Genomic DNA, 10,852 nt, shown 5'->3' with positions numbered 1-10,852 from the left:
GAGTGCGCCTGCTAGGCCGCGGGGTGGGCCGTGCGCCCCGAGAGGTAGGTCCGCCCCGGGCCCGCCGACCGTGGGCGCGGCATCCGCGGCGGTGTCGAGCGCTGCCCAGCCGTAGGCTCCCCTGTCCTGCCCGAGGGGGCCCGGGCCGGGAGTGGGGGCCCGACTCTGCGGGCTCCGGGGACTCGCCCGCTCGCCGCCTCGCGCGCTGTCTGGCGCCGGCCTGGGCGATCGTACCACCCCTTCCAAAGCGAGGCCCGATGCGCGGCAGGTTATTAATTGCAGCTACCCTCAGATTCATTTCGCTCTTGTACGTTTTCTTTGCCCCTTCTCTATGTTTTCACAGACCAAATGGTTAATAATGCGTGAAATCGAGACCCGGTTCCCATTCTGATCTGTGTGCAACTGCGGAAAGTTAGTGCTGAGGACGGACTTTCGAGATGGCTGATTCCCATTCCTTCATTTTACAGAGGAGAAAACAGACGCTGAGAAGTACCATGGATGTTGGAAATTCACCCAGCTAGGTAGTCAAGGGTGAGACTCGCAAGCTAAGCTTTTAAGTCGACTTCTGAAAGTGGTAAATGGTAAAATGCAGTTAACAGTGTGAAGCGAGTCGTAGGTTCACTTGGGCAAGGATTAACCTGTTAGATGATGCTTCCTCCTTTTTAATCATTATTTTCTGATTTCAGGCTTCATGCTTCTAGGCCTATTAAAGAAAATGGCAGAAACATCATCAGAGCCTTCTGGGCAGCTTGTTATACACTCAGACACGCACAGTGACACTGTTCTAGCCAGTTTTGAGGATCAGCGGAAGAAGGGCTTTCTCTGTGACATTACATTAATCGTGGAGAATGTGCACTTCCGGGCTCACAAAGCCTTACTTGCTGCCAGTAGTGAATACTTCTCAATGATGTTTGCTGAAGAGGGCGAGATCGGCCAGTCCATTTATATGCTGGAAGGCATGGTTGCCGACACATTTGGTATCCTGCTGGAGTTTATCTACACGGGTTGTCTCCAGGCCAGTGAGAAAAGTACAGAACAAATCCTGGCCACCGCTCAGTTCTTAAAGGTCTATGACCTGGTAAAGGCTTACACAGATTTTCAAAATAATCATAGCTCCCCAAAGCCAACGACGCTGAACACTGCCAGCACTCCAGTGGTGGTGATTTCTAATAAGAAAAATGATCCCCCAAAACGGAAGCGGGGAAGACCGAGAAAAGTCAACAGTGTGCAGGAGGGGAAATCACAACTGGCTGCAGAGGAAGAAATACAGCTGAGAGTGAACAATTCCGTTCAAAATAGGCATAACTTTGTGGTGCGAGAGGGAGACAGTGGCATACTGAATGAACAGACTCCAGCAAAAGAAACGGAAGGCCCTGAGCCTGCCTGTGAGCCAGGCAGAGGGCAGGAAATTCCAGCTGAAAAAGATGAGAACTGTGATCCCAAGACCCAGGATGGGCAGGATAGCCAGAGTCGGTACAGCAAGCGCAGGATTCGGAGGTCCGTCAAGCTGAAAGATTACAAACTTGTCGGGGACGAAGACGAGCAGAGTGCAGCCAAAAGGATCTGTGGAAGGAGAAAGCGCCCGGGTGGCCCGGAGGCCTGTTGTAAGGACTGTGGCAAAGTGTTTAAGTACAGTCACTTCTTGGCAATCCACCAAAGGAGCCACACGGGTAATTCTACTTTCGCGGCGTCATGGAGCGTGCTCCGGAGTGATGATGATGATGATAGCTTTTATTGATTGTGCAGCTAACATGGGATGGGCATTATAGTAAGGCCTTTATATCCATGTTACTGCATTTAGTTCTTACAACAGGCCTATGAGATAGGGAATGTTATCCCCATTGGGCAACAGATGAAGAGACCAAGTCCTAGAAATAATTTGCCCAGATCATTCATTTAGTGACAGAGCTGGGATTTGAACCCAGGTAGCCTGACTGCAGAACCCTGTTCTTTTTTGGGGTCATTGGTTCAAGGCTTTCATGCCCAAGTGTCAAACTCTAGCCAGACTTACTCTGCTTTCTGATTCATGAACATTCATCTTGACTGTAGCTATGCTTTTGCCTAGGTCTGTGGGGACAGCCATCTAGCTGTAAATGTCTTTTCCTTTCTGGTCCTTCTGGCCCAGCGCTGGCCAGTAGACCTGTTTGTGAGGCCGGAAATGTTCTGTATCTGCGCTGTCCAATATGGTGGTCACTAGCCACGTGTGATTTTGAGCACTTGACATGTGGTGAGTGTGACTGAGGAAGTGAATTTTGTATTTTAATTTAACTGGCACCATATTGGACAGTGCAGCCCTAGGTGGAAATCCCTTCCTCCTTTGAGCCCTCCCTTACATAACTCACTCTGCTTTGGGTTGGGTTGTAGTTACCAGTTACATACGCCTCAACCTAATTGTAAACTTGAGTATAGGGGCCGGTAGTAGTTAAGTGTCCTCTTATCCAGCAGATCTAGCCCTGTGGTTCTCAGCCTGACCACACAGTACAATCACCTAGGGGGCTTCTAAAACACCCAGTGACTGGGCACCAGCCCCAGAGCTCCTGATTTAATTGGGGCCTTTGTGTTTTTGAAAGATGGGTTGAAAACCTTGAATTCTGGTTCTTTAAAGCAGACACTTGGGAAATATTTCTTGAACTGTAATAGAGGATAGTTTTGAGAGTTAAATAGTTCTATAACATTTGTTAAGGAAAACAGCATGTAGGATCTTCTCTTTTGCCCTCAGTATTCTGAAATTTTGCAGTGAATCACTTTAGCATGGGTCTGTTTTCATCCCATTTCAGTGGCTACCAGTAGATCGATACAGTTTGGAAACTCCTGCCTTTCAGTTCAGTGGTTATCTCCCGTCAGTTTTCTGTGCTCTCTTTTTCGGGAACTCCCTGGAATTTGGATTTTGAACCTCGGGACCCACCCTCTAAAGTCCTTACCTCTTACTTCCCATCACTTTCGGCTCTATGTTCTGGGAAGTTTCCCCTTTATCTTTCAACTCTTAGAGTTTTATTTCCACTCTGACTGTTTTACTTCTGGGAGCCCTTTTTAATTCTCTAAATTCTTTTTTTTTTTTTTTAATTACTATCGTGAATCCTCTCTTTGGTTCGCAGTGTCGTATCTTCCCTCTGTAGTATCATCCCCCAGTCGCTTGTCAGTTTTTAACATTTTCTTCCCCTTGGGCAGCCTCTGTTTTCCACAAGTTGCTTTTTTTTCTCATCTGTTTTGGTATCTGTTTCAACTACTAGAAGGCCTTCCTTGAATGGTGGTTTTTAAAAAAATGACATTTAATCCCATGTTGGAATGGGTGACTGCTAGCTACTGGCCACCGTGTGGGTGCGGAGCGGACCTGTAGACGGCAGCCTCCCTGGGGATGGCGCGGCTGGACCCCACTCCCTCCCTGACACCTGGCATCGAAGCTGCAGCCCTCTTACCCTGGCCCACCACGTTCCCGAAGATGTTCTGCTCTCCCTCCTGGAGGCGCTGGGCCTGGCTGCCAGTGTCTAGAGCGGGAGCAGGGGAGAAGGCTGGGCCGAGTCTCATCACCCCAAATATAAACTTGGACTTGCTGTCCTTGGGGCAGTCCCACTCCACTGTGCCTGGAGACCCTCGTTCCAGAGACTGTTTGTTTTACCCTCTTCGGAGAACACCCCCCATCCTTTGTTGGGGAGCAGGCCAGTCTTCTGGCTACTTTGGCTTAGTCGAGGGGATCTCAGTGCCTTTGACACGGACTGTCATTTATCCCCCATTAGTAGAGATAACAGGTGCCACCAAGTCCCCAGCATTGTGGAGGCTCGATCTTAGGTTGTATCTCAGCGCTCCTCACTGCTGCCATCGGCTTGGTCTGTTCTCGCTTGCCAGATTTTATTGCTGATGTGTTCTCTCCTGTTCTGGGCCTTTGGGATAGGTGCCTGTTACAAAAAATCCCTTTATTGTCGTTTTAATTTAGGAGGAAACCGAGATGTACATGTTCTTGCTCACACCACGCCTCTGGGGCTCTCATTCCAGGGGAGCGACCTTTCAAATGTAATGAGTGCGGGAAAGGCTTTGCCCAGAAGCACTCCCTGCAGGTCCACACCCGGATGCACACAGGCGAGCGGCCCTACACTTGCACCGTGTGCAGCAAGGCTCTCACCACCAAGCACTCGCTGCTGGAGCACATGAGCCTGCATTCAGGTAGCTGGGCTTGCACCAGAGGGCCACCTGCCACCGGCTTCCTGGGCGGGGCGCTCCCGGGGTCCAGATGGTCTTTTCTCAGCCTGGTGTCCTCTCCCACATGGGTCTGCCTCTGCCAGGCCGCAGTTTAGAGTCATGCACAGTGTTTATCTTAAACTAAGGGCTTATAAACCGGCTGCTGGGAGCTCAACGCACACACGTTTTGTTTAATTCCCAGAGTTTAGAATTATTTTACTTTGGTGATTTTGGGGGAAACTTGGATTCTCCAGTTCTGCCCCAGTCCCCACCGCTCCCTACTGCCTTATATTCCTTGGCACATTTATGGTACTGTGCTTTGACTCTGAGGGCATTTGGGTATGTGGGCAAGTCACTTGTATCATTCATGGAAAATGAGGACCTGGGCCCACTGTGTTATTGTTCTTTATAGTTTTTGCATGTTTTAGTGTCTTGTTTTTTATTTGGCAGGACAGAAGTCTTTCACCTGTGATCAGTGTGGAAAATATTTCAGTCAGAAAAGACAACTAAAGAGCCATTACCGAGTTCATACAGGTACAATAAAGTGAGGGAAAATTTGGATTGGTGGGGAGAGACACAAATACTAATTACTTCTGAAACAGGGTCATACTGTGGAAGATAACTAGTATTTAGGGAAGGAAACTTAGAAAGCAATCTAAATTAGATGTCCTTGTGTTATTCTCCACTACCTTGTGATTTATATTTAATTTTATACTATGGTTTTGGTGCCACACTCAGAAACCCTACAGAATTGGTATCTTTCAGAAGTGCCACTTGACCAAGAGGCCGCCAGTAGCTTGGTTATTAATGGTGCCTAGACAGAAATATCACCACCTCCTAGCTGTCACCCAGGCTTTCTCCCCCCTAGGTTTTTCTCCCCTGCCAACTGATAAGACATAAACGGGTTGGGAGTGATGTTTGACATCAATCAGCCACAGTCACACCAGCGCTTCCGGGGAAGAAGAAAATTACTTTTGGGGAGACTGAAGGGGTCCCAACTCTCCTGGGGAAGCAGTTAGTTGAGATGTATAAGAAAATACTAACTGTTACCAATTGAATAAAAAAATGATTGTTGTTTTATTAAAGTACCACATTTAAAGTGATTATTTTTCAGGGGAGTGCTTTAACACAAATCACTGAAGAAGTGCAGGGGGAGAGCGCAAATACGCACTGACACTTTTTTTATTGTTGCGACAAGGCCACACCTTACCGGAATGCAGCCACTGCCACCGCAAATTCATGGATGTGTCTCAGCTAAAGAAACATCTACGAACACACACAGGTAAAGCTGTCGTCTCGTCTTCCCTCCCTGGCACACTTCACGTTCTCCAAGGACTGAGAATGAGTCCCCACCTCAGGCTCCAGTGTATTACAAATTGGGTGGGAATTTTAGAAGACCATCTAAAAGCCCAAGGCGGAAGGCTGTCAGCGCCGTTCTGTGGGGGGATCCCATCTCTATGTCTTAGCAACACAGGGACAGCTTACTGAGCACTATTCCTGTATGAAAATTCATTGGAGGGGCGCCTGGGTGGCTCAGTTGAGCGTCTGACTCTTAGTCTCAGCTCAGGTCTTGCTCTCAGGGTCGTGAGTTCAGGCCCCCGCATTGGGCCCCACGCAGGCTGTGGAGCCTACTTAAAAAAAAGGAAGAAAGAAAAGAAAAAAAGAAAAATCATTTAATACCACAAAATAGTACCAGTCTGAGTCTGGTTCTGTGTTTCACTCTTAGTGGACTTTAGTGCTGAAGATGACGGAGATAATTTTTTTAGAAAAGAAATAAAAGGAAACAAACACAAAGGTAGCACAGGCACAGAGGGTTTTCCCACTTCTCCCCTAGAACCAGTACTTACAACTTAAGCATCTCCACCTCCAGAAGGATCAGCTTCAGGGACAAAGAGGAGGCAGGATCGATCAGGGCAGGTCAACTTCCTTCCTTTAAGAGCAGCAAAGTCAAAGTATGGGTCTTTTAGACCTTTTGCTACAGAGCACTTCAAAATGAGCCTGTTAGATTTTCTAAGAAAAGCTTCCTCCTACAGTTTGGTTCTTTAATGATTCTGTTAAACTGTCTACTAAAATTATGTGTCAGATTGGTTTCTGCTACTTTGGCCATTTTTTTTTTAAACACAAATTCTTCTCCTTAAAAGTAATTTGTTTTCTTAAAATAAGTGTCTCATAGGGTAGGAGTTCTATGAAAAGGGATCTCTATACAGTCTGTCTACAGACATTATCATCAATAGGTTCCGTGACATTTAATTCACCCATTTAACACGCAGTCACAGAACCGCTCCTGGGCCCCGGGCGCCGCCCTCTGTAGGCGCGGAGGCTCATCGGTGTCAGAGCCTCTGCTGTGGAGGGGCTGCCGCTTGCCCAGGGAAGACAGAAAAATGAGTACATCGCATGATAGGTGGGGGTCAGCGCCGCGAAGAACTAAACGCTGGGTAAGGGGGCAGGATGTGGGAAGGGGAGCCGCCCTTTTATGTGGGGACTTGTCTGAGGAGGCCTCACTGATGAGGGGACACCTTGGATAGAGAGCTGAATGCCTGGGGAGCGAGACAGCCACGGTGGCTGCCCAGGAGAAGGGCATCCCACACAGAGGGCACAGCAGGTGCAAAGCCCTGAGACACAAGAGCTTCCAACTTGCCAGAGAAATGCCCGGAGGCAGTTGTGACTGGGCCTGAGCCAGGGTGGAGGGCGTCGGAAGGCTTCGCGTGGGTGCAGAGCAGAGGCAACCGGAGTCTGCGTCACACGGGGCTTCTCAGCCGAGCTGCTGAGGCTTAGGCCTCAATCCCCGGAGAAGCTTTAAAAAAGAAAAAGCCTGGTCCCAACCCCAGAGGTTCTGATTGAATTGACCTGGAGTAGAGCCTCGGAACTGCCATGTGTAAAAATGTCCTCGGAGAGTCTGTTGTGGGCTCAGGCTTCAGAACGTTGGAGGCCACAGTGAAGACTGCATTTTGTTCTGAGCGAGAAGACTGTAACCAGAGCAGCGAGATGATGTGACTTAGAATTTTAATAGGACCGTCCCGGCTTCCGGCGGGGGGGGGGGCGGTGCGAGCCAGGGGTGGTGAGAGCCCCTAGGCAGCTGTTGCGGTAATCGGGGGCTTGCACAGCGTGGTGGCCGTGGAAGTGGTCACGAGTGGCCCGGTCCAGATAGATTCTGAAGGACTGTGTGTTCCTGGAAAGAATTTCCGTGATTTCAAACATTTGCCACAACTCACCCAAGCTGGCACCAGTGTCCTCTGCCTCGCTGGAGCTTGGACAGATGTCTAGCCTGAATTTTCCAGTAGAGGCTGTGAAAGGGAAGCTGCCGGGCCATCCTGCTCGTCACACTGCACCCATCCCCGGCTGCTACCTAGTTAAGTGGGGTTTTGTTCTTTTCTTTTCTTTAAATTCATAGTTCCCTTGCCTGCATGAGGACCACTTAAATTTTATTTCCAGAGGACGTGACCGTCTGTCGATCATACACACGGCATACAGACTAACGCTGAATAAACGGTTGTTAAAGCTTTATGAATTCCTAGTGGAGTCTGGAGTGGTCATGTTTTGTGTGGGCTGTAGTTTCCAGCCTGTGAAATTCATTCAGTCATCAGGGACTTCTGGAACAGTATGCCAGGCCTGAGTTGAGGCACAGGGGTACTAGGAATGGACGAGCCCACAAAGTCTCCTCCTAAGAATGGGGGAGATGGATAATGAACAACTTGTACAGTCTGTGAGGTGGGGCTAGCATTGTGGGAAAACGGACTCGGAGAACAGGACTAAAGAGCGTTGGGGGTGGGGACAGTGCTTTCGGGGGTGATGAGGCCTCTGTGCTCGGGAAGTGACGTTTGAGCAGAGACTTGAAGGCAGTACAGAGGGTGAAGCACACCGGGAATTCCCTAGGCGAGCCGTGCTGGGGGAGGGGTGGTGGGTCCAGGAGCCCTGCACGGGGCCAGCTCAGGGTGGGGTGTCCAGTGACTCTCCACCGGCCCCGGGAAGCTGAGCAGTGAGCAAAGGGAGAGGGCCTGGTGAGGTTAGAAACGTTTAGGGCAAGGACTGAGGGTGGGCAGACAGATCTGTGATGCCTTGTAGGCCTAGGGCTTTGGTTTTCATCTCGGATGGGAACAGGGAGCCTCTGCATTGTTTGCAGCAGAAGTGGGAAATGATCGGACGGCCTAGAGGGTCACTGTGGTTGCTGCATGTATTGAGGACAACAGGGAAGCTGGAACCGAAGTGGGGAGACCCGTTCGGCTGCTGCAGAGAGACAGGGGTGGCCTGGACGGGGGGTGGCAGTGAAGGTGGTGGGAAGTGGTCAGACAGCTGGATATATTGCAGGGTAGACATAAATGTGAATAATAGGTAAGTCACCCCAGTGCACCAGCGTCCCCAGGAAGGTCAGGTACGAGAGTTGTGAGTTAACCTCAGGGTGGACCGTACGGGAGTAAACGTGGTGTGTTCTTTTGTTCCCTGTGTATCATGTACCTCCTTGTTCCGTTTTTAAGGGAGGGAACCCTACTTACACTTTGTATCCCCTGGGCGCTAAGCACACAGTGCTTAGGTACACAGTAGGTGCTTGGTAAGGGCTTCATTCATTCATGCTCATTAAGGAGTCAAGTGGTATTGCCTTTTTTTTTCTTGATATTGTGAAACTGTGGGGTGATTATTGCTTTTTGCTTACTGTTGGATGTATATTTCTAAACGCTGTCCCATTTTTAGGTGAGAAGCCATTTACTTGTGAAATCTGTGGCAAATCTTTCACAGCAAAGAGTTCTCTTCAGACCCACATCAGAATCCATAGGTAATGTTCTACAGATATTTTTCGTATATGGGAGTCCTCATTCAACCCTGGTGTTCAGTTGGGTGACATATGTTACTTATACAGTCCTTTCCCCCAAATTATTACACGGGTAGAATTTTCTCTGCAGTTTACTCTATTTTATCTTTTCAATAAAGCAGTTCATCACTTAGGCAAAAATCAGGAAAACTGATTCTGGCCAGCAAAAGCTTGCATTATTGATTTCATTTCTTGAATTTTTATTTTGGGCTGGAGGTTGATCCAAAGCTTAAATCTTCAATTAAAAATAAATATTAAATTTAATGTTTTCTGAATAAATGTTTTTGTTCATACAACTCACAGATTTGATTCAGTAGTTCTTCTAAGACATGTAATTAAGGGTAACTCAACTTGGTTTTTTGTTTGTTTCTTTTTGAGAGAGAGGGAGGGAGGGAGGGAGCTGGGGGGCGTGGGGCAGAAGGAGAGAGAATCTTTTTTTTTTTTTAATGTTTTTTTTATTATGTTAGTCGCCATACAGTACATCCCTGGTTTCTGATGTAAAGTTCCATGATTCATTACTTGCGTATAACACCCAGTGCACCATGCAATACGTGCCCTCCTTACTACCCATCACTGGTCTATCCCATTCCCCCACTCCCCCTCCCCTCTGAGGCCCTCAGTTTGTTTCTCAGAGTCCATAGAGAAGGAGAGAGAATCTTAAGCAGGCTCCACACTCAGCGTGGAGCCGCACACAGGGCTCGATGTCACGTCTCTGAGATCATGACCTGAGCCGAAATCGAGAGTCAGAAGCTTAACCGACTGAGCCACCCAAGTGCCCCTACTCAAGTTTTCAATGTTGAAGTCAATCACATATACTTAAATTTGACCACAAGAATCTGAAAGTTGGTAATGAAAATGAAAACAAAACAAAAAGGAACTTTATGTGTAATATATGAATATTTGCTTTCTTATCTAAAATACAGACTATAAAATCATAAAATGTTATCACATGTAGCCCAGCCCCATCCACCACCCTCTCTCAGACAGCACCCCCGCATTATCTTTTTCCTTTAGGGTAGGAAACGGAAACCCCTGAATGTTGTGACTTGCTCTGACTCCTTAAGTTAGTAGAAGAACCCATGACTTATGACTCCCAGTCGAGTTGATTTTCCTCTATTCTTGACTTCTTCTCCCTAAATAATCAGGAAGTAATAAACAGAGCTGTTTTTAAAGTCAAATGTGTGTCTTTATAGAGGAGAGAAGCCCTACTCCTGTGGCATATGCGGTAAATCCTTCTCAGACTCCAGCGCCAAGAGGAGACACTGCATCCTGCACACGGGCAAAAAGCCTTTCTCCTGCCCTGAGTGTAACTTACAGTTCGCTCGCTTGGACAACTTGAAGGTGCACTTGAGAATCCACAGCAAAGAGAAACCTGCGGCAGACGCTAGTGGCGTTCCCGGCAGTAGTAATACTGAGGAGGTCAGGAATATTCTCCAGCTGCAGCCCTACCAACTCTCTACATCCGGAGAGCAGGAAATTCAGCTTCTTGTCACCAACTCCGTACATAACATCAACTTCATGCCCGGCCCTAGCCAAGGACTCAGCATCGTCACGGCGGAGAGTGCCCAGCACGCGAGCGCAGACCAGGCCGCCAACCTCACGCTGCTCACGCAGCCGCCGGAACTGCAGAACTTCATCCTCTCGGCCCCGCAGGCGCAGGCAGAGCACATTCAGGGCCTTGGCGTGATGGAGAGCCAGATGGAGCCCCCGCAGGCCGAGCCCGTGCACGTGATCACCCTCTCCAAGGAAACCCTGGAACATCTGCACGCCCAGCAGGAGCAAACAGGGGAGCTCCACTTAGCAAGTGCTGCGGATCCGGGTCCACACCTGCCGCTGACCGCGGAGCCCGGCCCGCCCGCCCCCCACGCGCCCCCG

The 10,852-nt window shown here is 48.9% G+C and overlaps 1 protein-coding gene across 9 annotated transcripts in view; it reads left to right on the top strand.

The window, feature by feature from the left end:
• Positions 1-10,852, top strand: part of ZBTB24 (zinc finger and BTB domain containing 24) — an 11,078-nt gene continuing 226 nt past the window's right edge. The window contains exons 1-8 of one of the 9 annotated variants that reach the window (XM_034668964.1): positions 1-44; positions 344-531; positions 687-1,670; positions 3,991-4,158; positions 4,624-4,707; positions 5,372-5,455; positions 8,860-8,941; positions 10,171-10,852. In XM_034668964.1, coding sequence (XP_034524855.1) covers positions 692-1,670; positions 3,991-4,158; positions 4,624-4,707; positions 5,372-5,455; positions 8,860-8,941; positions 10,171-10,852 — 2,079 coding nt within the window. In that variant the 5' untranslated portion in view covers positions 1-44; positions 344-531; positions 687-691. Of the gene's footprint in view, positions 45-343; positions 532-686; positions 1,671-3,931; positions 4,159-4,623; positions 4,708-5,287; positions 5,456-8,859; positions 8,942-10,170 lie in introns of those variants that run through there. The other 8 variants (XM_034668965.1, XR_004628079.1, XR_004628075.1 and 5 more) reach the window with 8 other exon arrangements.

The sequence above is a fragment of the Ailuropoda melanoleuca genome, chromosome 10 (genome assembly GCF_002007445.2).
Source record: "Ailuropoda melanoleuca isolate Jingjing chromosome 10, ASM200744v2, whole genome shotgun sequence".
Lineage (NCBI taxonomy): Eukaryota > Metazoa > Chordata > Mammalia > Carnivora > Ursidae > Ailuropoda > Ailuropoda melanoleuca.
The sequence above is the reverse complement of the archived record's forward strand: the minus strand, read 5'-3'. Positions and strand labels throughout refer to the sequence as shown.